The 27,652-nt window shown below is 40.7% G+C and overlaps 1 protein-coding gene across 1 annotated transcript in view; it reads right to left on the reverse strand.

Moving 5' to 3' along the window:
• SEZ6 (seizure related 6 homolog) overlaps positions 1–27,652 on the reverse strand; it is a 420,901-nt gene that overhangs the window by 189,995 nt on the left and 203,254 nt on the right. The window contains exon 2 of the mRNA XM_072138287.1: positions 3,482–4,225. Within this exon, the coding sequence (XP_071994388.1) occupies positions 3,482–4,225 (744 nt within the window). The remainder of the gene's footprint in view (positions 1–3,481; positions 4,226–27,652) is intronic.

Below are 27,652 nucleotides of genomic sequence, written 5' to 3' on the forward strand. Positions count from 1 at the left end.
ATTTCATAATTTCTCTTCACGCTTAGAAATTGTTTCAGTTATTCTGGTTTATTTCACAAAAAGACAAATAAACAAATCTTAATTAAAGGAATGTCTAATTAAAAAGCAAAGAACAAAAATAATTTATATATCCTTGTAAGGGCTTCCCCTCTTCAGAGACCTCTTCAAACACTTCACTGGCATATTACATCTACCAATGATGTCACACTGGGCAATGCTTAAAGGGGTTGTTCCAAGTATTTTTATGTTATTCCCTATCCCCTAGATCAGTGGTGGTGAACCTATGGCACGGGTGCCAGAGGTGGCACTCTGAGCCCTGTCAGTGGGCACTCAGAATATTGCCCCAAGACAGAATTCACCAGAAAGGAGATTAAGGGATGCTTCTGCAAGCCCAGGTAGCCCAGGACATGACAAGTTTAGCGTTATTTTAAAGTGAAGCATCCGGGTCTGATCTTGTATGAACAGGGTCAGATTATCATTGGAGCTACTGCTCTTGGTTGTCAAGGGAAGCTCCAATGGCAATCCAAATTTTCCCTTCTGTCAACGATATTGATTTCCTAAGTAACATTGAAAGTTGTGGTACAGCACGGAGCAAGAAGATTGCGATGAGTTACTGTCCGAATTGCTGTGTTGACACTTTTGCGATAAATAAGTGAGGTTGGGTTGCAGTTTGGGCACTCGGTCTCTAAAAGGTTCGCCATCGGACTGAGTGCGGGATTTAACTTTCAAATTGTTTCACAAGACAATGCATTTACATGCACCGGGAAGAAGAAGGTGAACTCCAGCGGACCTGAGTGGGGAAGCAACACATGCAGGATATTGGGCGCACAATGTTAGTGAATTGTGGCAGAGCGCATTCTCGTCGCACAATGCACTTTTGGGTAACTCGGTGGAACGGCTAAGTAAATGTGCCCCAATATGTTTTATTCATCTTGTACTGAAACATAACTGTGTTTATTATCCCTGTGACACAGATGTATTTTTTTAACCTTATACTGTGACATCACTGTGTGTATTTTCCCTGTACTGGGACTTCACTGTGTGTATTATCTCTGTACTGGGAAATCACTGTGGGGCAAATTTATCAAGTGTCTGAAAGTCAGAATATTTCTAGTTGCCCATGGTAACCAATCACAGCTCCCCTTTAAAATATTCATGAGCACTGATTAAATGAAAGTTGAGCTGTGATTGGTTTCCATGGGCAACTAGAAATATTCTGACTTTCAGACACTTGAAATGTATGATCCCTGTACTGTGACATCACTGTGTGTATTTCCCTGTACTGGGACATCACTGTGTGTATTTTCCCTGTACTGTGACATCACTGTGTGTATTATCCCTGTACTGTGACATCACAGTGTGTATTATCCCTGTACTGTGACATCACAGTGTGTATTATCCCTGTACTGTGACATCACTGTGTGTATGATCCCTGTACTGTGACATCACTGTGTGTATTTTCCCTGTACTGGGACTTCACTGTGTGTATTATCCCTGTACTGTGACATCACTGTGTGTATTATCCCTGTACTGTGACATCACTGTGTGTATGACCCCTGTACTGTGACATCACTGTGTGTATTTTCCCTGTACTGGGACATCACTGTGTGTATTATCCCTGTACTGTGACATCACAGTGTGTATTATCCCTGTACTGTGACATCACTGTGTGTATTTTCCCTGTACTGGGACTTCACTGTGTGTATTATCTATGTACTGGGACATCACTGTGTGTATTATCCCTGTAATGTGATATCACTGTGTGTATTTTCCCTGTACTGTGACATCACAGTGTGTATTATCCCTGTACTGTGACATCACTGTATGTATTTTCCCTGTACTGTGACATCACTGTGTGTGTTATCTCTGTACTGTGACATCACTGTGTGTATTATTCCTGTACTGGGACATCACTGTGTGAATTATCCCTGTACTGGGACATCACTGTGTGAATTATCCCTGTACTGTGATATCACTGTGTGTATTTTCCCTGTACTGGGACATCACTGTGTGTATTTTCCCTGTACTGGGACATCACTGTGTGTATTTTCCCTGTACTGGGACATCACTGTGTGTATTTTCCCTGTACTGCCAGGGCCGGTTTTAGACAAAGTGGGGCCCTGGGCAAAACTAAAAGTGGGGCTCCAAAATAAAACAATTTTTCAACAGTTACAGTCAGTAAGAGGGTCCTTTAGCCCTGAACAGTAATAACTCCTTTGTAGTTACACCCAGTCGTAAGGTAAGTATCTGTAATATGGGACTGTAGGAGAATTTTATAGGAGATGATAGACGAGAGGTAGATGGATGATAGAAGATAAATATGACAGATGATATAGATTTATATCTATATAACTATTGTTATAGAACTATACAATAGATTATATATAGATAGCTATATGGATGATAGGAGATAGATATAAGAGATAGATAAAGTAGAAGAGAGATAGAATATCGATTGATAGACAGATAGATAATAGGTAGGAGATAGATAGGTACATAGAGGATATGAAGATAAATAGACAAAAAGCTAGAAAGTTAAATTATTATATAGATAGATATATAGATAAGAAATAGGCAATTGATAGGAGATAGATAACTATAAGGATAGATGATAGATATACAGACAAGAGGTGGATGAGAAGCATCTTCACCGAGCATTCAACGTTTAAGAGCAATATATCCTCTGCCCACAAAAGTTCACATGCAGGGGGCCTCTTTAGGATAGGTGGTCATGGGAAAATGCCCAGTTTTCCGCCCCTAACAACGGCCCTGGGTACTGTGACATCACTGTGTGCATTATCCCTGTACTGTGACTTCACTTTGTATATTATACCTGTACTGTGACATCACTGTGTGCATTATCCCTGTACTGTGACATCACTGTATGCATTATCCCTGTACTGTGACATCACTGTATTATCCTGTACTGTGACATCACTGTGTGCATTATCCCTGTACTGTGACATCACTGTATTATCCCTGTACTGTGACTTCACTTTGTATATTATACCTGTACTGTGACATCACTGTGTGTATTATCCCTGTAGTGTGACATCACTGTGTGCATTATCCCTGTACTGTGACATCACTGTGTATATTATCCCTGTACTGTGACATCACTGTGTATATTATCCCTGTACTGTGACATCACTGTATGCATTATCCCTGTAGTGTGACTTCACTTTTATTATACCTGTACTGTGGCATCAATGTGGGCATTATCCCTGCATTGTGACATCAATTTCCTTATTATCTTTGTACTCTGATATCACTGTGTGTATTATCTAAGCCTATTGAAATGTGTCCTGTTTTGCTATGGGTCCCATAGTTAGTAGTCACATCCCTACACTCTGGGGGTCCCCCAGCATGTGGCTGTGTTATGCTACTAGCATTACTGTGGGTTATGTATTTGTAGATGTTTTATAGTTGGGATAACCCATTTATTAGGCTGGTTATTGTGGTTACAAAGGGACACAGTTACCTGGTACTGGCACTGTCGTGGTCACAGTTGTGGTAATAATGGTGCTGGTTGTAGTTTCCTCTTCTTCTTCATTCGGTGATATGTTGGATGTTGTCTTTTTTGTATCCTTTGTGTCCGCTTTAACGCCCCGGATGCTTTCAGTCTCCCCAGACGTACCAATTCCACTTTGTGTTGTAGCAGGAATGTAGGGATGAGCAATTGATAGAGGCTCAATGTGGCGTTCACCTTGTTGCGATGCATAATAAACATTACCCTTTTCTGTTTGGGGTGCAACATGGGAATGTAAAGTTGGCAGTGAATCCAGGACTGGAGAGGATGAGACAGTGTCCTGTACTTCTCCTCCATTCTCAGTGACAATGGAAGTAGTGTCCATTATCATTGTGGATGGGTTAAAAGGAATTGTAGGTGTAGAAGAATCATCGTGAGATGTCAACGCATGGTCTGCATGTGCCAGATTAACCCTTGTTTTCAGCGCAGACAGTCTGTCTTTCATATCACGGTCATCTTGTCTGGTCCTGGTAAAGTAAGATGGAAGATGACGAAAGTCTTTTTTCATAATAGTTTCGTGAAGAATGCCCTCTAAAAGCGGGTGGTGGTTCAACAATGTCATAGTAGGTGCCGTAGTGATGAAAGGCACCTCTCCTTCCAGATCCTCTATTAGGGTGGTAGATGTTGTATCTTGACTTGGATCCCATCTTCCAGTTGGCTTATTGCTGATCTCATTTGTTACTGCAGAAATCAAACCTGCATAAAGTAAGACAAGAGTTAATGAAGAAAGATCAGAAGAAAACTTCTAGAGAAAGTAAAAACTTCAATCTTACATACAAACAAAATAACTATATGAAGGATTGGTATGTCCCCCCCAAAAAAAATAAACAGAACACAGGAATTGCAAGTTTCCTTCTGCTTTGAACTTTTATGTTGTCGTGCCAACCCAAAATCTCATAGAAGACAATGGAGCACAGGATGGAGCTCATCCTCATGACTGCAATGGGACTTCTTCTATATGCTGATTTGGGGAATATCTAATAGTCCAGACCACCCGCATTCATATATTTATCCCCTGTATGTAAAGGCGATAAATGTTATTGATGGGTAATATTTTAAGGTAACTAAAAAACATGTAGGCACATTCCTCATAATAAATCTAGGCACTTCATAGAAACAGGAATTTGCAACAGCTGTGAGATTTGGGCTACAATTAATGCCTCATTCACACAACCATGTACTCATCCTGGCTAAAGCACATGGCTAGGCTGAAGAAGTGGAGAAGGCTGACCGCTCCTCACTCCCTCCTTCTCCATAGGAACCTGAGATGCAGCACCATCAGCCCAAAGATAGGACTGGACCTATATTTTGCTGCATTGATGGGTGCGATGAGGCACAGTGTTCTTACCGCACCGTGACCGAGTGCCATAGAAGTCAATGGGGGTTTTGATCTGGCCACAAATTGTGCGGCCAGATCACCGTCACAATTATGGTTGTGTGAATGGAGCCTTACAGCGTGCATTTTCTGCACTTGACAATGCTACTTTTTGGCACCTTACTGTCTTTGCATACTCCAGGTTAACCCTATCAGCTACCCTATCACTTTTCAAAACTTTTCAGATGAAAAGAAAGTTTTTCCCTTTCATTCTTTCCTCTGCCATATTTAATAATCAAATAAGTAATAAAAAAATTTACATCGATGTGAAATGTAAGACGGTTGCTGATACACTTTATTAATTTCCACACTCGAAAACACAATACAATAGAGGGCAAGAGTCATCGCAGACATTTTTGTCTTGAAAATGTCTCAATTTTGTCACATCAGAGAATTCATGCCAAATTTGCATAATGAGATCATCGGGGACTAACCTAACATGATGGTGACGATAAGATGGGGAGATGAAGAATTAATTATAGCTATTTTTTATAATGACTCATTCTCCTTTTGTAAATCCTGGAAAACCCTTGTAATAAATTCTACCATAAAGCCAACATATATATATATTCCTTGTACAGGCAGTATAGTACAAGATCATAAAAGTGTTCTACAGAACAGAAATAAAGTTTACAGCAGCAATATTTCCGAGTTCAGACTAAAGCTACTCTACTTCTTTCTTTGACCTAAAAATAAGCTGTGGTAATCAATGACCTCTGACACAAGATGGAATCCAACACTGAACCGCAAAACTATTTTCAACTTGTTCCAGGGCAGATTTCTTAAAAATAAAATGAGTATTTCTTTTACTTTCGCCTGCTGCGCCTGAAGGATGAAAAGAAAGTTCATTTAGACTTGACCCCAATCAAGGCAAAAGAGAAAAATCTATTTCCAGTGGCTGCAACTTAGACAAAAACTGAAGGGATCAATGTGGCTAGTGGGCAAAATGTCAGTAGAAAATGGATCAGGCTTCTCTCATCTCTCAATCTATAGGTGTATATCAGAACTCGCACGTAATAACCATCTGACATTGGTCTTAGGCGTAAAAAACCAATGCAGTCAGGACATTGCAAAGGCGTTACATCATCCATATTGTATTATCTCATGAGAGAAGACATGATACTTTGACCGGAATATGCTGTGAAACTGTCAAAGCGTTCTATAGAACTGGTCTAAGTTGCTCATTGTAACCATTCAGTATTCATCTGTTGAAAAATAAAAGCTGAATGGTTTTTATAGACATTGGGGGGGATTTATCACATGCTGGTAAATCGTGCGCCAGTGTATATTTAAACTTCGCCCATAACTCTATGCTGCATCTATCAATTAGGTCCTGCATGGCGTAAAATGGCCTATAGTTTGCCTCAGGCGGCCCGATCGAACTGGTCCCCAGCAAGGGCTCTTTCTTACTCTTCCAAACCCACTCAGCATGGTGCAAGGGGGTAAACAGTTGCAATTTCAGGCCATATGGAGGATTCACTAAAGTGTTGTTCAGTTTTGGTCATTTTTATACCATGGGACCCAAGTGATCTCCAAATAATAAAGTAGTAATACTTATCTTAGTCTGTGCCTCCGATCCAGTGAGGCACCAACCATCACCCCTACCCACGCTACACGCTACAGCGTGTATGAGGGGGACCTGTGTAGGGGGTGCATGCTGTGGACATGAGGTCACTGCTCAGTTTTTGTATACCAACTGAGACTAGTCATGATTGGAGAAGCCACACTGGACAGGAGGCATGGACCAAGGTAAGTATTACTGAATAAAAATTAATGAAACCAGATATCCCCTTTAAAAAACTGGTGTGTAAATATTCTGTTGAAAAGCTTTCGGACTACTGTACTCTGCTGCATTACTGGACTGAAATAAGCAATTAATTTGAAAATTAAAAGAAAAGATTTTTAGACCTTCAGGAAGACCTGCCCCACTAGAGAAAAATATTAAACTATAATTAATACTAAGTTTATAGTTTACATATTCACGGGAGTTCAAGTTCAAGATCCTCGTAATGCTGCAATTACAAGTGTCAAACTGGGAATTCTCTCAATGTTTTGGGTTTCAGGATCTCTGCTTTATCCACTGATCCAAGTACAGGCAGACCTCGACTTAAAGAGGACCTGTCACCCGAATACTGTCTCTAGTAGCTGCTTACTAAAATAAGCAGCTCCCTAGCCCTACCCCAGTAATAGCAGTGTGAAATTGCTAGCTTTATCGGAACATACCAATAAAGCTAGCAAATACTGCAGTACATAGCGCTCAGAACACTGGACCAAGGCTGACAAAAAATTATAATTATTAAAATTATAAAATATACCAGTACTCAAGCAGAAACTAAGAGAACCTATCTTGTATGTAACCATCGTGAGCAAAGGCCTGATTGTCAAATCATAACAGTTCAGCAGCTGTCGCTCAGAGCAGAGGGGAGGAGCTGAGGGCATTTTGTACTGTTACAGAAGTTTTTATAGGCAATATCCTATTGCTGTTTGGGAAATTATGAGCGGCCTTTAGGTCAAAATATCTTAGTCTATATGCCATAATGTACGACTATAAAATGGAGTATATACTGACATATACCTTTGACTTACACTGCAGTGAGTAAAAAGACTCTGACTACTGCTGTGTGCTCATAGAACTCACAAATTATCACTTGTGCCAAGAAATCCTATCCACTACTGAGCAGATGATATAGAGGACTTGCAGTACATAAGAAGATTGCACTACGAGCATTGCCTTAATGAATGATTCACCTCTTTGAATTCGGGAAACCCATTCCACTGATGAACACTCTTCTCCAGCTCTGCTCTCCTGTACCGGCACAGTAATTAATAAATGTATTCATCATCCGTTCTGACCTTTCTTCCAAATCTACTGAATCTTCCCTAATCATTTTCACTTGTTCGTCGGTGTTTATCAACATTTCATTCTATTTCTCTCTTATTATCTCTTCCTCCCACAGACCTGCTCATCTGCTTCATTACAAGGGAGCGTCACGCAACGAGCGTGTTATTATTTTCTCTCATAATAGGTTCTCGCTAAATGAGCCGAGATGTTAAAGTGCTTCTAGGAGCAGGTTGTGCCGTAAGCCTTCAAGGTAAGAGAAGCCAACCCGAGGCTCGATGCCGCCATGGCAATGTCATGTATCAAGACTGCCGTTTTTTTTAAGCCTGTCTTTATACCCCCCTGCAGCATACCCTGGATCTAGGTGCATGCCTCATCATTAATTAGACACATATTATTAGATATTTGACACTCACGCCTTTTTACTTTTTGGTCACTCAATTTGGGCGCATCTTACTAATCCCGACACTTTTCCTTCTCTTCAAGGTTCCCGACACTTTTTTGGACACACTTTTTGGCTTACAAATTAGACAAGCTAAAAGCTGGCCTACCAGGTTCTATTTCACCTCCATGAATGTGGAGTCAGTTCAGAACCTTTTCGGTTGTGCACCAATTCATTAAGCCATTGCGCCAAAGTCTAACATTCCAGTCTAACCGCACAATATGTGTGCCAAAAAAAGGATCATGCATCAACAATTGATGAATGCCCAACATAGCCTTGGTAAGCCTCACTAAAATCCAGTAGAAGCCTGGAAACAATTGTAGCAATTGTTTACGCCAGTTTTTTGGTGGCATTTTAAGCCAGTTTTACCACATTTCACGGCACAACTTTAATGGACTGGTAGGTTTTTGGACTGGTGCCCACATTAGGCCGAGATTTATGGTGGGCAGTAAACGGCACCTAGGATTTCATTAGGATTTTCATTTTCCCGATAGTATTTTATTGTAATATTAGGAAACCAATGTATTTAAAGAGAGAAATTATAGTAGAATCTATAATTTAAAACATTATTACACATTACTGTAGCTTCACAGAGCAGTCGTTTCAGATGTTTAGCATTTAGCAAATATGGCCAGTTTATAAATCGTTTTTAGAATGATGGAAAACCAATGTACCAGGCCGATAACTGTGGAATCAGATGATTTTGGAGTAAAATACCCCCACACCATTTGCATACATCAAGATTGAAACTTTTTGATGTGTATGTTTCTACTACTATGTACAATTGGATTATAATAATAATAATTTCCATAAAGGCCCCGCCCCCGCTTACACTGTTTACCAATGTCTGGTGCACTTTAAACCCTTTACTAGTCATTTATTGATCAGCGTTTCTTCACCCCTATCTTTCAAATTTCATTTTCCTTTCAAACTGCCTATTTTTCACAGAATACGAAATAAGATAGAAAGCCTGAAGATCTATTCTGCACTTATCATTTCTCAGCTCAGAACTATATCAATAATACAGATTCTCTCAGAAATTTCAACACTCGCTGTCTAAACAATCACAGCCGCCTGTTAAGGAACTCTGTGAACATACTGTGGTTTCTTGCGTTATTGCATTATTCGCCAAATGTGTGGATGCTGATTTAAAAGCCCTGCCATTTTAGAGGAGATGCATTTGATGGCTAAAAAGAAGGAAATATGAGGTTTTCACATTTAACTTAGGTTAAAGGGAACCTGTCACCACATTATTCACAAATACAGCTAGTGACAGGTTCCCATAGAGCCCTAGTAACTAACTGACACCCTTCTTTTAGCTAAAAAAAATTCCCCTCATATTCCCATAAATTCAACTTTATAATTTTACCTGGTATCCAAGGATATCTATAGCGAGTCAAGGGGTGTGTGGCCCCCTCGAGGCTGAATCAAGCAGCTCCTCCCCTTACTAGCTCTGCATGCAGCAGTACTGTCATGTGACCAGGGTGACATCATTGCCGGTCCTTTAGCCTTCTAACATTAGCAAACTGTACACCAAGCACATATCTCATGAAATCACAGCATATGATATCACATCAAATCACAGCACCCTGCATGGAGAGGAGTAGATGTCCAAGCAGGCATGCAGTGATTTTTGATGTGGTCAGATATGTACATGGGGTACAGTTTGCTAATGTTAAGTGGCTAAAGGACCTGTGATGATGTCACCATGGTCACATGACATTAGGCCACGTCCTCCGACTCGCTCTATAGATCCCTAGATACTAGACTAGTTTATAACTCTGATTTTATGGGGCTAAACCTGCCACTAGCTGTATTTGTGAAAAATATATGATAGGTTCTCTTTAAAGTCATAGTTGTAGGATGACAACTGTGGTTGTATCACAACAAGAACCGTTTTCTGTATGTCTAGCCTGAGGATGTGTACATCACATAGATGTGATCCCCAGCTAGTTTAGCATTATTTGAAAAACTATTCATTTAAGGGGATAGTTCATGACCTGCAGAATAAAGCAGATTAGTCCTTTGCTATTGCTGTTTGGTCGCGCTCACTTGAATGGTTCTGAAGTGCGACTTGGCCAAGTAATGAATGGAAGGGACTTCATAGACTTGTGAATAAGACATTGCCTTGTGCAGGTGATCACCTGGAGTGGCCAGTACTGGATAACCAATCATATTCATATTGATTACCAATGCCAATGCTATAATATAAACCTACATCCAATTGAACCACCTTTGGACTGGCAAAATAAATAGTTCTTTCTTAATCTATATATAACTTGTACATGTAAAACTTTTCTTTTTGCGACCTAGTCTGGTTAGCTCAATGGAGGAAGCCACAGCACTCGTTTAATTACAAGTCTTGTAGTCTTTATTTCATCCAAACATATTAACACAACTATTTGATTCTCCAAAAATCTTTATCAAGCATTTAAAGATTGAGATAGATGTTTGGTAAATCGAAACTTCGTGTTAATATGCTTGGATGAAACAAAGACTACAAGACTTAATTCTACGTGTGGTGTGTCTTCCTCCATTGAATGAATCGGCATTGGGTTCGTGCCCCTGGACCATCAACTGTAAGCAACAACTTTGGGTTCCACAAACATTCAGTAGCACTTGGATTGGTGTCTACCTCTCCTTTTTTTGGTCTGGTTAACCTCACTTTAGGGAACCTGGTGCTCCCATATTTCCCCAGAGCTACCATACTGATACTGTACTTCACAAATGACAACTTTGGAGTCACAACTTTTCAAGTTGTTGGGATTATAGACACATGCCATTGTGAACATAATACACAAGAAGGTTTCTCCAGAACAGCCTCCTTTGTTTGTTATTTTAGGCAGCCCATTTTATTTTAATTAAAAGACCATGCTGTGGTAACTGGTGGCCTTTTTGACTCTTAGGACTTGTTTGTGTCTCGTTATGGCCAAAGGACATCGGGAGGGGATGTGGAATTGCATTTTAGGTACGGATGCCCATAAAAACTTAGCGGTCGGAATAGGACCTGCTCCATATTTTGTGGCATAGCTGTCCAGCCTCACGTATCTATTAGGGCAACAGTGGTCAACTCACTGCCAAAATTTACAGTTGTGTGCATGTAGTCTTATACACATTAATAAATGAAGAAGGGAAATGTATTTTGTGCCTTGTATGACTTTTCATGTCCAATGAGGCCAAATTCGATATTGTTTATCTGTTCTTTCCTAAATCAAACTCTATTCCTCCGTCACATTTACACATTCACTAAGCACATAGAAAAAGTAGACTAATTCCTGGGCACAGTATAATAGTCCTCAATAAGGTTTCATGGTCAGGGCTGGTCCCCCCCGCCTGCAGCACGGCTCCCTACATCCTGTTTGTTTTCTGTGAATTTTGGGTCTGGTTTTGTTTTTTCTGGACTATTAGCCTGATTACCAGTCCTTGAAGAAAAGTCTGTTTGACTCCTTCTTGCAGGTTAATGCGCTTTGTCTGTATTTTCATCACACCTCTCCCTCCCAAGAGGCTCCTTCTGTTATAATGTCAGTCTCACTTTACCTGGTGATATTTCTCATCCCAATCACAGTCTAGGCCTCCCCTAGCTCGGCAATGCTCTCCTAATACTTGATCTGTAAGGGTTTCTTCAGCTATGTTTTTCTAACTCTCTGCTCCTCCATCTTTTATTCTCTTTACTGAAGGTAGAAACAGGTCTTTAAGGAATTCCCCAGTTTAGGAATTTCCTGACATGTTATTTACAATAGAAATGATAGAGATATTATAGAAAGTAACTTTGATCCCCTTTCAGCAAAGATTCAATGGGTTCTCCTTTCAGAGAGGATACAGTATATGAAAAAAGATCTGCATCCTGTGTCTGGTATTGCAACTTTTAATATCTTCATGTAAAGGGGTTGACTCGTGAAAGTAACTTATCCTGATGTCAGGAAGTACTTTTGTCAGACAGCCCCTTTAATTGAACTGAGCAGAACTAAAATACCGGTGTGGTACTATCCCTGGAAATACGTAAAAACTGGAGTCTATGGAACTTGCTTTGGGCTTTTCACAAGTTTTAGGCTTTGTTAATAATAGAAACCATAGTGTTTTGGGAGAAAACCAAAAAATCCTTATGATGGGGGCAATAGTTCCAGTTCAGGGTAGCGCATCTGACATATCAGGGCAAATCCATAACTAACTGTCTTGAAGACCGCAGTTAGGACATTTTACATAAGACCAGACTGAATGAAGTCCCCAAGAGTAGAATGGATGATGCCAGAGATGTTGACTCCTCATATATAGTCTAAGTAATTTTTGTTTGTAATGTAATGGCTTTATGTAAGTAAAAGGTCAATGCAGTTATGTATATAAAAAAGTATCCAAGACTTTTTTATGGATACAGCACACTTGAAGTTGCAGCCTAGTTATGGATTCAATTGGACAAAAGGATATTTTGAAGACCCCGTTATAAGTTATTGGGGGGTTTTGGGCAATGTGCTTAGAGATGGCAGTCAGCTATGACACAAATGTGAAGAAAATCTAATCAGCTAATGACACAAACGAAACGGATTGAATTAATTTTCTTTGTGACGTTGCTAATTTTTTCTGCAGGAAACTGCTAATGACAACTTTTATTCTTTGAGGAAGGAATTGCATCAACATTCATCTGGTCGGGGACAATGCTATGTGTAACTTCAGCCTTAAAAGGTAGAAAAATATAATGTGATCTTGGGTGAACAAATTAAAAAGGAGAGAAAAAAAATACAATTTTCTTTTATAGCTTTTTATCGGTAAGGCCTTCTATTATCCTGTCATTAGCTGGATGGAGTCATGCAGTAATAAAGTGGAGAGAACATTCATGTAGATGAGTCTCCCTGCTGCTGTGCTTACAGTTTCGTTTACGTAGTATATGTGCTATTATTTTTCCTTTTCTCGCTCTCTTCTTCCCTATCTCTCTAGCAGGGTATCACTCATTGCTAGCTCCCTCTCCCCCTGCATCATGCCCCGAGGGTCAGAGATATGAGGTCCAGCACCGAACGAGGGATCAAGAAGAGAATTTCACGGCTGATGATGTAAAAGGCAAAACACTATCGTCTGGGCCGAGTTAACAAATGTACTCTCCTCGCTTAATAAGAAAGAATTATGTTAAGTAATACCAGCGAGACACTTTCTGTAAAGCTAATAAATTAACCGCGTCAACGGGAACCAGAAGGAGGGGGAAAGAGGGGAAGAAGAGAAAGCGGAGAAAGGAAAGGGCTCAGGCAGCAAATTGCATTTCTTCCGATTGTGTTTTTTTCTATATACTGGAGGTAATAACGCACATAGGACTCCAAAATTAATCTTTGTTTTAAAGGATATTTATTTTCTCCTCACCCAGGCCCTCTGAGTTTCCAGAATATTCCATTACCATTGCATTTTCCTCAGTTACCACACGCACCGTTCTTCTGATTGTATCACATATTACACTTTTTGTTATTTTTCATATTTTATTGCATGTTACAACTTTTTAAGGGTGTATGATTATTGATATGAATCTAGCATTTTTGTATTGTATCCAAATTCTGCTTTGCTTCCGAACAAATCTTTCAAAAAGGCAGCAGGTAGTCACTTATCCCAGAGCTTGGGGCAAAAGGGGGTTGGTATATGGTTGGCGTAAAATAAAAAAATGTATAAAAAACTGGAATATGTTGATGTCTTTACAACTTTAAAGACAATTAGAGCAACATCGTTTCGGACTGATTTCATTAGTCTTTGATTAAAGAAGCTTCTACATATCTTACCTTGAATAATCTGCTCATCTCTAATAATCATATCATTTAAATTTTTTAGTTTATATCTGGGATCCCCACTTTCTGGAGGACCTGCCCTTCCCCACATTACAGACAACCCACTGATGGGAAAAAGAAAGTCCATAAGGTTCCCAAAACGCTAGCAAAAAAGAGATTAGTGGATGTAGGAACTTTTTTTTTTTTTTACAATAAAGGGGACATTCGGAGGTGGGGAGAGCTTTACATCAGTGCTGGCGTCTCCAGTTTCATGACTTTTTGCAACTATTTTACATCTCGATTCAAAGTTTATTTTCTGGATGATGCCTCCACATGGGCCACAAAGAAACACGATCTGGAAGGTGTTAAACTTATTGGTAACATACTGGTAGTACTTTATTAAAGGGAACCTGTCAGCAGTAACCAACTCAATAAATCCTAAATACAGTAGTACCTTATACGAGTCTGTAATGTCTAAATGATTTTTCTGCAGGTCTTCTCCATTGCTGAATTTGTCCAAAAATTGTTTCATTTTAGATTTCCAATACAGGAGGCAGTAGAGTTGTTGGATGCAGTCATGCTCCCTCGCCTCCCCATGGCCTCCCCAAACCCGACTCTCCACACAGCCCCCAGCTCCACGTCACTGCTAATCTGTCTGACATTCCCGTACATGCAATGGAAACCCCCCCCCCAACTGACTCCATAGGCACATAATGTGCATTTGCCAGCAATATGAACAGCACTGATGTGAGTAAGATCTAGCTGGAATGCATTGGCGCATGTACGATGTGCATTTATGGAGTGAGTCATCCGGGGGCGTGCAGGCTGATGCATGTGCAGGAATTTCAAATAGATTAGCAGTGATGTGAAGATGTATCCATGTGAGGAGGCAGGAGAGCTTGACTGCATCCAAGAGCTTTTCCACCGCATTGCCTCGAAAACTAGAAGAAATGCAGAGGAACAAACTCAGCAACGCAGAGGACCCACCGAAAAAATAAACATTTAGATACAATTACAGACTTGCATAAGGTACTCTTTAGGGTTTATTGAGTAGGTTACTGGTGACAGGTTCCCTTCAAGTGCGGCTTTACTTTTCCTCCTTTAGGCTAAAAGCAAAATATATCTGAAATAAATACAAGGTAAGTACATTTCAGATGTAAGGCTAAAAGTTTGCCCCTTCTGCCAGGACACGTAAAACTGTCTTGAAGTTAATCGCATGTTTTAAAAAAAAACAGTAAATGAGAAAATGACCAATGACGTCTGGAGTTATGCCCTGCGCAATTCATGCCTTCTCAACTCCCAGCATGCATTCGCACGTCACCGTAAGTTGTATTTTATTCAATGTTTGTGTGTGTGTATTATTTATTCTTGCTTTGATCATAAGCAGTGCTCTTACTGATACGCTGCTGGGTTTTCGAATTGGAGCTGTGTAGGAGTGCTCGGCACATTGTGTGTATTCAATTGCTTCTTAATAGCATTTGTGTTTCTTCCATGGTCATTCAAGGATGTTCTTTTGCCTAGTAAAATTATCTATCCCTATACAAGATCCATTTACACATTAGATCAAACTATCATGTACTGCACTTGGTACCTAGAAACACACCTTATCTTTCCTTTTCCATTTGTTTAAAATCTTTTATAACTTTGGTCCCAATTTGGGATGAACACATTCAGCATCAGTAATTTGCTTTTTGGAATTCACATGTCACCAGGGGCGTAACTTGAGCGGGTGCAGAGGTTGCAGTCACACCAGGGCCCAAAATGTTTAGGGGGCCCTTATGGTGTCACTTTCCCATATGAGGAGACTAGTACTATAAACCATACATTATAGTCGGGGGCCTGGCACAGACTTTGCACTGGGGCCCATTAGCTTCTATTTACGTCACTACATGTCACAAATGTCCCAGAGCAGAGATGTTGCATTATGTGATGTCACAGTAGGGGATTTTACACTCAGTGATGTCACAGTACAGAGATAATACAGTCCAGGGCCCATAGCAGTCTTAGTCCGCCCCCATTGCTACATAGATATATCTGTAGTGTATGAAAACCCAAACATGATGATTCCTGGTGTTATTAGACATTTTTGTATGAAGATTGTATTCCTTTGGTCATTTCTTTTTTGTTCTTCACAAAAAATACAATAATGATCATTATGAGAGGCGTGGAGCCTGCGGGGTACAATCTCTCGGAGCATCTACTGTCCTGGAAGAGCTACATTTTTTCTGCTCAGTAAACACCCAATGGTTCACTCTGATGTTACTAGTTAAATGCATAGGAGCATCATGGGAATTTCTTATTTCCAAGGTACTGTTCATGGCTTGGGGATATACTGGAAGTAGCAATCTCCAGATCCAGTTCACATAATGTATGAGACAGTGCATAGCACTACATTTTCTTTGCTAAAATGAAATCATTAGAAGCATTTCATGGTTCTGTGAGCCCAAAATGTTGTTCCCCCTCTCCTCCCGGGCACCATGCTGCTTTGCAACCATCCATCAAACTCCCTGCTTCTTGCCACGCACCCCGTGGACACACTGCTGCTACAATCATTCCCCGACAATAAAATATATACACTCCTATCATAATTCTCTATATTCATATGCACATGCTGTATATATCAACAAATAGCCCTGTGTTACTTATACATCATTAGACCTCCTATAGCGTCAGACAGTCCTATGATACAAGCACGTAACATACATAACACGTCAGGAAATAACCTATTATTACAGATCATACTCAATACCGTACGTTGTTCTTTTGCTCCTTTACATACATATGCACCTCTTGTGCCTATAATAAAAATCCCTAAATCGAAAAAAATCTAAAAGAAAAAAATCTAAAATTCTGTCACCTATTTAAACCTAAGGGAGATTTACTATCCTTTCTCTGACAGTTTCTATTTTAGTCTCCCCAAGAAAACTTGTGGAGACTGTATCTGAAATCTCTGCCAGGTCAAACCTGGTCTAAACAGGTTGGACCTGGGGGAGATTGTGTTCGGAGCCTCTGTGTAGATACAGGTGCCGGAGCATGGGTGGGGGAGATTTTATGAATAGTGATTAAAATGGCAGTCTTAACGAATTTCCCCCATGGTGTAACTCTACATGAAAGCATGTATATTGTAGGTAAAATCCTTATCCAAAACAGTTTCTGGTGGCTGGCGTGCTTGTAGTCATGCAAATACACTGATGGCATAAAATTGGAGTGTATATCATTGTTTATTTAAGATAATTTAGATGGTACATACTTTGATTTTTACTATTAGAAGCCATTTTAATATGACAATTACAATTGCCAGGTACTCTCTGCAGCATAGGAGATTCCAGTATTATACAATATTGCTTCCTTTCACCCCCATAACTCAACTGCATGTTTTTTCAAAACAGAAAGTAAAAGAATACAATGGGGGTCATTTACTAAGGGCCCGATTCGCATTTCCTCAACATGTTATCCGAATATTTCCGATTTGCGCCGATTTTCCCTGTATTCCCCCGGGATTTTGGCGCACGCGATTGGATTGTGGCACAATGGCGCTGGCATGCACGCGACGGAAATCGGGGGGTGTGGCCGAACGAAAAAACCAGACGGATTCGGAAAAACCGCCGCATTAAAAAAAAAAAAAGTGTCGTGGGACTTGCACTTACCTTCGCTAGAAATAGGCCGGTCAACTTCAGGGCATTCCAGCGGGCCTCGGGGAACTTCAGCGCAGCAGTGCCACCTTGTGGACGTCGGAGGAACTACCTTAGTGAATCCCGGCCGGACCCGAATCCACCGCAGAGAACGCGCCGCCGGATCGCGAATGGACCGGGTAAGTAAATCAGCCCCATTGTAGACACTTCGGGTGTTGGCTTGGAATTGGGAATCGAGTCACGACACTCCCAGTCTAAATAAGATCTCTGCTGGCTCTCCTGAATCTTGTAGGTTTGGAAGACAATTGTCTAATGTATATGGCCCTGCTCTTGTGTATTCTTAAGGGCACATTTACATGGCCGTCTGCGGGGACATACATGCGGCCACAAATTTGCGGCCGCATGTATGTCCCCATGGACGGCAATAGCGGCGCGGCACAGATACGTTGCCACACATGCGTGGCACCGATCCGGGCCACACACCGCAAAAAGATAGAGCATGCTCTTTCTTTCGGAGGGAGGAGGGGTCACGGCGGGCATACCGCGTGTGAATGGACCCTTAATTTGTATGATATTTGCAAAGGAAGAGAAAATAGGAAATATTTATCAAAAGTGTCATAACAAGGTAAGACCAGATTTATTACAGTGTCTGATACTGGATGATAAATTTGCTGTAGTATGAGACTGTCTAGCTGTACTTTACACCTGCTTTTGGCTTAGATTAAGTTAGGAAGCTGCACCAATATTTACTTAAAGGGCTTGTCCAATTTTTTTGTGTTTCTTCATTCCCGGTGAAGACCTTCTATTCTCCTTTGTTTACATGGTATCTACTGTCATCCGTAGTGACTTCCTATTTGTCGAGGACAACTCTTAGGAGCCAATCATAGGCTCCAGCAGGGACTTCAGCACAGACGACACATGACCGAATGGCATCAGTAATGGGGGTCAATGCTAAGACCTGTGATTGGTCAAAAAATGGAAAGTCACCAATAATGTCAGCAAGTGCCAAAGGTAAACAACCCTTAACATTTTCAAAATATGAATAGAATCTGACACAAAAATAGACATCTAAAATGCTACAAAAAGTAGAAAGAAGTAGACTTCAACCATCCATATAATACACGTCTTTCACAATGGCTGACCTAGTTTTAATGGTCAAAATGGAATATTCCACTCACCATGATCAACCATTTATAACTTTTTTAATGGACCGGGCGGTTTAGGTCAATGATCTGCTTACACGTTAGGTAAACTCTGCGAGGTTATTTAAGGACAAGAGATAGAAGAACGGAAGAATTCTGAGCAAAGTGATTTTACTTTGTATACGAGAGAGGTCAATTCCACCGATGAGGGTTATATGATGAATAAACCAGCGCTGATACATTTTATGGAATAAATACACCTGCTTCTACCCATTGCAATCCTACCAGATCCTGCAACCTCACTTTAAGACAAATTGGTGAGGATTTATGGAGGAGGGGTGAGATTTACAGATGCACTCACCTGCCACTAACATAGGCAAATGATACTGAGTGCTACTGTAAATCCTCTGCTCCTCGGATAAATCTTGGCCACTGACATCCAATAACTTCAGCAGTTTCTACCATGGCGGAAACTAAATATTCTAGAAGCAAACACTGAGACTTTTATCATCACTCACAGACAGCGAACATAAGGGAAATAGCTAAAGCGAAAGCATCGCACTACAGAAATGCAGTCAGCCATTACCATCCAGTGATAATGAAATACTGCTCTCTTTTATATTACATGTTTATGATGGATATGGCGGCTGTATGAATGAATAACATCTCATATCGTATCCTCCTCCAATTATAGTTCTATGACTTACCGAGAGTTGTTATTCTTGGAAAATTGCTAAATTGACACGTGGAAAGACCTCTATCTGAATTAAGAGATCTCCAGCTTTTATGAAGAGCTGTGGTGATATTTTTTCACATCAGTTTCCTATTAAGTGGAAGTTATTCACGGGATGGATTTTCTGATGTGTCAGCAGAAATGGAAGAGGGGAAGGGGATGCGGTGACATTTGCTTTTACAGTATATAACCAGGAAGGCAAATATATTCATAAAAGTTTGGAAAGTTTTATGGTAAAACCAAGATATTTAAACTTTTAGCTGGTTAGTAGATGCTTATGAAGTTCTCAATGAGGTTCGACCCTGAGACCACTTTATCGGAGAGTTGAAGCATAGCTATATGCAAAATTATCCTATAATCCTATCCTTTTAACCCCTTGACTCTGTGACTACTCGTCACTCAAACCAGAGGGCAGGATTTGGGGAGCATTAAGTATAGAAAACCTTAGACAAAACCCAAACACATTTGAGGTGACAATACAAGGAGGAATAAATCTGGAACATAATAACAAAGCACAAATATATTTCAACTTCCCCCTAAGTCACCTTTATACTGTAGTATTGATGTTGGTTTTGACGGGTTAAGGTGAAAAAAAAGCTCCTAATGTGAAAAAACTGTATTCACTGTATGATAATTTAAAAACTTTCAAAAACAGGATATAATTTCCCACCAAATTCCTAGAATTCTCTCAATTTTCACCAATTGTATTACAATGGGATTGAACCAATTACATCTCAGAGTCTAAAAAAATATTGGGGCTCATTTACTAAGGGTTGCACGGCTCACTTTCGTTGGACTGTTCACCTTTTTTGGGAATTTGGTGCACGCGATCCTTTTGTGGCACAGATTCCATGCTTCCATGCAATACAAATTGGGGGGGGGGGGGCGTGCCGTTGGACAGTCCGACTGATTCAGACTTAGCGCGGGATTTAACTTTCAAATTGCTTCACAAGCCCAAGCACTTAGATGCATCACTAAAAAGATGAGGTGAACTCGCGGGGAAGTGACATATGCATGATATCGGGTGCACGATCTTACTGAATTTCGGTGAACTCCAGCTGCAATGTAAGTAAGTAATTGTGCCCCATTATTCCTAGCCGCTTCTGTCAAGTGGAAAATGAGGAGTTAAATAAAAAAATAATTAAAATATGGCTGGGGTGGGGCTAATAAAAATTAGACCACTAATACCCACCTCCTCGGGCACTCATCCGTGGTGTTAGTTGTCATTACTGTTTGTATACAGCGTCTGGGTGTGCCATTCCTGTGCTAGCTACTGTCTGACACTCATTCTTTGGTAACACCAGACTATGTATACAACCAGAGACACGGCAGTGATGGGTGGTACTGTGGCTGAATGGGAGTGTGGAGAAAGGGTGAATAAAAGTGGATAACATTTTTTAAAATCCTTGACAAACTTAAGACAAAACTCTACAGTTGCTTATTGAAAACAACTTTTTACATTGTATTTTCAAGTGATGGCCACCCAAAATGCACCTAATTCAAAGAGTTTTCTGTATTTTCATGACTATAAAAATTGTAGATTTACACTGAAGACCTCAAAACTATGAATTAACACATGTGGAATTATATACTTAACAAAAAAGGGTGAAAAAAATGAAACTATGTCTTCCATCGTCTTCCCACCGTGAAGCATGGAGGTGTGATGGTGTGGGGGTGCTTTACTGGTGACGCAGTTGGGGATTTATTCAAAATTGAAGGTATACTGAACCAGCATGGTTACCACAGCATCTTGCAGTGGCATGCTATTCCATCTATTGCATTTAGTTGGACAATCATTTATTTTTCAACAGGACAATGACCCAAAACACCCCCCCAGGTAGTGTAATGGCTCTTTGACCAAGAAGGAGAGGGGTGCTACGCCAGATGACCTGGCCTCCACAATCACCAGACCTTAACCCAATCCAGATGGTTTGGGGTGAGCTGGACCGCAGAGTGAAGGCAAAAGGGCAACAAGTGATAAGCATCTCTGGGAACTCCTTCAAGACTGTTGGAAGACCATTTCTGGTGACTACCTCTTGAAGCTCATCAAGAGAATGCCAAGAGTGTGCAAAGCAGTAATTAGAGAATAAGGTGGCAACTTTTAAGAACCTAGAATATAAGACATATTTTCGGTTGTTTCACACTTTTTTGTTAAGTATATTATTCCACATGTATTAATTCATAGTGTTGATGCCTTCAGTGTGACTCTACAATTTTGTAGTCATGAAGATACAGAAAACTCTTTGAATGAAACAAACTTTTGGTTTGTACTGTATATGGGCAGCTTTCATAACCGGCTATATGGGAGATTATTCCTATAGCAGCTCATTTCACACCTCTGTGAATATATCCACAGCTTTAAAGCACAGTGAGAAATGTGCTCCCTATATTACTAGAGACCTTTCATTTTACCCCAATTTGGCTGGTGAAAAAAACTGGTGAAAAAATGTAAGACCACGTAAAATATGAGAAAATCTCAGAGATCGTGGGCAGCATCTGAATTTACAATGAATACAAAAACCATTTTTTTTATTCAAGTCACGTCAATGCATCTATTTTACAATGCCTTTACTACAGCAGTGTTACTATTGTTCCAGCACCATGGACAGCAAACCCAAGAGGTCACCACATCGAGCTGACATTTACTAAAAACAATTCCATCGCTAAACACTGTATAAACTGTGAGCGGTACACAACATCAGAAGAGTCATTCGCACCCGTAAAGTATCTGAGTATAAGCAGATTCCCCTCCTACACATGTCAATGATTCAATAATGGCTGAAGCCTAATAAACAAGTTACTTTGCTGCCTTTATTGTTTCCTAGGAGAGATAATTCCATCAGTTGCCATAGACACAGCTTCAGGTGTCAATCCTGGTACAAATAGATAGACAAATTAATCACAGAATGTTATTTTACACATCAGATGACAGGTAACCTCTCAAAAGCTCAAAAAAAAATCATCCTTGGATAAAGTTATTTAAGAAGTCAAGAAAATTATGCACACAGCTATAACTTAAGTATAGATGAGATAGATGGTTCGTACATTCGGAACAAATCTGCCATTTTTCAGGCACCAAATCAAATCTTTTCTGCTTCGCTTAGGACAAATCTATTAATATGGCAAATTAACAAAACTAGATAGGAGCTTTTCATGAAAACTCTGGGGGTCATTTACTAAGGGCCCGATTCGCGTTTTCCCGACATGTTACCCGAATATTTCCGATTTGCGCCGATTGTACCTGAATTGCCCCGGGTTTTTGGCGCACGCGATTGGAATTTGGCACATCGGCGCCGGTATGCACGCGACGGAAATCGGGGGGGGGGCGTGGCAGAACGAAAACCCAACGTATTCGGAAAAACCGCCGCATTTTAAAAAAAAATTGTGTCGCGAAAATGTCACTCACCTTCATCCTGGATAGGCGGGTGTATTTCGAGGCATTCCAGCGGACTTCAGCGCAGCAGCGCCACCTGGTGGACGTCGGAGGAACTGCTTTGATGAATCCCGGCCGGACCCGAATCCAGTGCAGAGAACGCGCCGCTGGATCGCGAACGGACCGGGTAAGTAAATCTGCCCCTCTGTGTTTTAGAGGTCTAGAGGGGGTTATATACAAATTTCCAGGTAAATTAGAGAAATAGGGTATAGAATAGATACCAACCCAAACTTAGAAAAAGTCTCCTATTTGATTCCCTTTGAATGGAGCAAGGACCTGGTCTTCCTTTGTCTACTCCGCTCTCTTCCTTCAGCTGACAAATGATATGGCAATGGAGATGATGTGCCTTAGACTCGATGGAATTGGGACCAGGTTTGGGGGGGAATTGCCATTCCATCTTCTTCACTCTTCCGGCCTATTCTTCCCTTGTTTCCTTTTGTGCTTCCCTTCCTAGTCCTGTTTACATGAACCCCTTATTGCTCAAAGCTGTACATCCATGTTATTCCCACTGTACATTCTTGTGTTAGTCTAATTTTTGGGTGCAGTCGATTGCACCTATGCTTCCCTGTGATTGCTAGATAATTGTATTATTATTATAATATGTTTTGCTAAAATATAAGAAGATTACAAAAATAAGAGGATTACCACAGTCACGGTGCCTGGATCTACGACTAAGTGTCCTTGGTTTATCAGGATGGATTTGAATGGTAGATTTCCTTTAAGACAAATTTATTAACCGATACAGTATAACTGTCCAAATTTCACTCCAATCATGGGGTGTTATAGAAGGGGGAGTAACATCTCATGATAGACTTAAAATCGGGTCATAGTCCATAACTTTGGCACTTCTTTAAGTGAATACGATCTTCTGCTGTGTGTAAGATCTAAGCCAGTGGTCTAGATGTTTGGAATTAAAGGGTTTGTATGAAGGTTTAAAAATATAGCTGATTTCTTCCGAAAACAGCTCTTCTCCTGACCATGAATTAAGCATAGTATTAGCTGCAATACCGGCACCAACCTTGGTCAGGGATGGTGCTGTTTTTTTGTTTTTTGGAAGAAAGTAACTGTGAGTTTCAATCTCCCTGTTAAATACAGATTTTTTTCTCCTTAAAGTCCAAGTTCTCAGAAAATATTTAGATAACATATTTTGACATGTTAACCAAACCAATGAGCAATGACTGGATGGCAGAGATATTATGATAGATAGTTCTGTATATCCCTTTGTAGAATACTACACACAGCTGCTTATTTCATGGTACAAATCCCCGGATATGTAAAGCCAATGGAAAAGGAGGCAGTATACCTCTATACACAGCAATATCTAGGAGTCTTTAGAAGGAAATGGAGCAGCAATGCCCAGGTAGAAAGGATCTTGCATTTTATATATTGAAACCTTGTTTGACGTCATAGAACTCCCGAGTGTCTCACTCACAGAATGCAGTCCATTATATAAGAGTTACAGAACCGGCCTATGTTCTCACAGCCATTCAGGTTTTCGCTCACAGCCTTTGTTCACAGTTCCATAACTTTTGACAGAAAAAAATGGAACAGAAGGCAGCAACATTCATGCTGTCAACCAGACAGACTCCATTATCATCCAATACAAAAAATGAAAAGAAAGAAAGAACAGAAAAAAACCCCCACAAAAGTGCATCACTATTAGGACGCACTCTCGCAAAGATGAGGAAAACATGACTAATACATCCATATTGCCCACACAATGCGGCTATTACTGTGTGGTCTCACAACAAATGGGACAACCACATGACAGATTAGAAGTCATATGGACAGTACATTGAGATAGCATTGGACATTATGTAAAATCAACTCAAATCCTACTCTATAACATTCTTTATGCAGGTAAAACACTGCGGTGAAATGTACTTTGCATGGCCTTTCAGTTTTCTGGCAGAAAAGGCATATAAACATCTATATCTCCGGCATTTTTACTTGTTTTATGCCCCACGTGCCACTTTTGGGTGTTACATGCCCCCCCCCCCCAATTTTGGATGCTTGACTGCCCCGTTCTGCCAGCTTTACTATAGTGTCTGCCGGAAAACCAGCAGAGACTATAGCTGGAGCCTCTCAATATGCAATATCCGACATGGAGTGAGCGGGGAGGGGGAATATTAGCATACTAAGCGCCGTTTTCCCCCACTCAGCTACTCCAGCTCTATAACATGCAGCCTGTATATATGACACCACATGCAGTCTGCATGGTTCCACCTATTCTCTTCTATTATGCCTAAAATAAAAATTGTTCAACTCCTTCTGCTCTATAACATGCTACCTGCAGAATCTACACAGCTCCTCATGCTTGATAATATGCTCCCTGTAGATTATACTGCTAATTCATGGTACCAGGTTTCTTTTTAAGGTGCATTCACATGATCAGTTTTTCAAATGCAGTTTTTGATGTCCAAACCAGGAGTGGAGTGAAAAAAGGAGGAGGACCAGCACCTCTCACTGATATGTTCTCACCCATTAACATCCACCATCTAAAAACTCTTAGTGCTCCGTCAGGTACATTGAGGCACATTTACTAAGAACAGTGCAGTGTTCTTACAGTTACCTGTGTAGTGTGCAGGGGGCGCCAGATTCAGGATCTCTGGTGCCCGTTCTTCATGAATCTGACTCCCCCTGCACTGCCACAACAGAGTGCACTGACTTTTTTTTTAACATAGGGCATGCCTCTGTCAGACTTTGCATGTTAAATCTGGTGCACAGTCCAACTGAGCACCCGAACGCCCCTGAATTTGTGTCCCATGATGCCTAGTGCAGCTGCGCCGCCACAAAAGGGTCACAAGCAACACAATTGTGGGGCGGACACTTCTTAAATACCTGTGCAAGGAGTTTGCACCTAAAAGAATGTGCAAAGTCCGACGGAAAACTGGCGCACAGACCTTAGTATAATATATGCCATATAACAGTGATTTTCAACCTTTTCATACTTAGAAAATCCTGGGGCACACCACCAACCAAAATGGTGGAAAGACACACATGAAGCTCTTCCTCAAGAGTTCTCAGTTTCTCCCCGTTTTTAGTATACGGTGCTGATTATTATGTGGCTCATATACTGCAAAATAAAGGGGTACAATGAGAAGTACTATGACCATGAGGCCAGGGGACAAGTGCCAGCTCGTATACTCAGCATATGGGCTGGTACTTGTAGTACTCCAGCCTCATGACTATAGTATTTCTTATTTTACATTTCTCATTGTTATATGCAGTATACTGCTGGAGTACTAAAAGTACCAGCTCATATGCTGAGTATTCTGCCAACAGTTCATATACTCAGGCAAACGCGAGAGTCTCTAAGCTCTCAGGATGATGCGCCGGCCTCGGTGACGTCATTTTGTTGCGCGAGCTTCAAAGCTTGCGCATGTGTTATTGTATACGTCTCCTACATTGTAAGAAGCCGTGACTGCGCATCACTGCGCATTGCCGGGAAACAAAACACAGGGGGCACCATAGTTTGGGGAACTTTCCCCACGGCACACCCGACCATGTGTCGCGGCACACTAGTCTGCCACGGCACACTGGTTGAAAATCACTGCCATATACCATATATACCATATGTGCCCCATGAACTCTACACTGTAGTTTGCTTCTTCCTTTTCCACTTATAGGTAAAAAAAACAACAGCTTTAAACATTGGGAAAATCAAAAATAATTAGAGAAACCAGAAACAAGAATTGCCATGAGAAGGCACTAATAAATCATAAGGCGTTTACTGCTTTTTATACTCCCGTGCAATTAAAAAGGAATTTTCCGAACAGGTTGTTCATTTTGCATTTATGCAAATGTAAGTATTGTTTCTAAAAAGAGACGAATCTTACTGAGCGATGGAAGGAGGCGGCACAGATCCTTGCAGAGAAGAACCTAACAGAGGACTATGTCCTGGCCGCAGCTAAGTGCTTGAGGTTGCACAGTGGAATATTTCTGAAGTGACACCTGTCGTCTGCAGTACTTGCTTGTCATACATTTTAATGAATAATTAAGGGTAGGAGGGAAGGAAATGATCCGAGGAATTAAGGAGCTGACAGGAACACTCCAAACTGACCTAGCTGTGGCCTTCGCTGTTTACAGCCACCAAGTCCTCATTCCTTTTTTGTAATTGCCTGCCAATTTAATATGTTTTAGGTGCGCAAAACATCTTAATCTTTAATGATGTAAAGATTCTCTCTGCCTGGAGCTCAGAGAGTGGACTCCTGCCAAGTCTGACCATTTAATCATGTCACAAACAAATCACCAGGAATTAAAAGACCGTTTTAGAAGAGGAATTGAAATTAAAGTATCATAATAAGCTCAATTTACCCACCAAAGTGAGGCGGCATCTAGGCACACAGACGCTCACTGAAATCATCAAAGCAAATGTGTTGATTTAGAAAAAGCGGCCCCATATCTCCGGATATAATCGTACATGAACTTATCTTTAACAACATCTGCTGAAGGGGTCAAGGCAGTCCAGCATGCTGGGTGATGGAAAGATACAGTGATAAAAGCTTGAAATGGATGGGCCAGGCAGGGTTTCCTAATGGAAAACACGTCATCCTTATTGCTGCACAATCCAAGAAAATGTAGAAAATGTGGGTTTTTTATTTTATTGTAGATTTTTCATCCTATCACCTGAAAATTATTATTAGCGATAGACATCCTACCTGACCTGCTAGTCTGAAGCACCCTAATCCAACCCAAACAGTCACCCCCACTGGTAACTCTGTTACCCTCAAAATGCTGCTGGTATGCATGCCGACATTTTCCCAAGGATCGTTGATCGACGTCACAATGG

The sequence above is a fragment of the Engystomops pustulosus genome, chromosome 2 (assembly GCF_040894005.1).
Source record: "Engystomops pustulosus chromosome 2, aEngPut4.maternal, whole genome shotgun sequence".
Taxonomy (NCBI): Eukaryota; Metazoa; Chordata; class Amphibia; order Anura; family Leptodactylidae; genus Engystomops; species Engystomops pustulosus.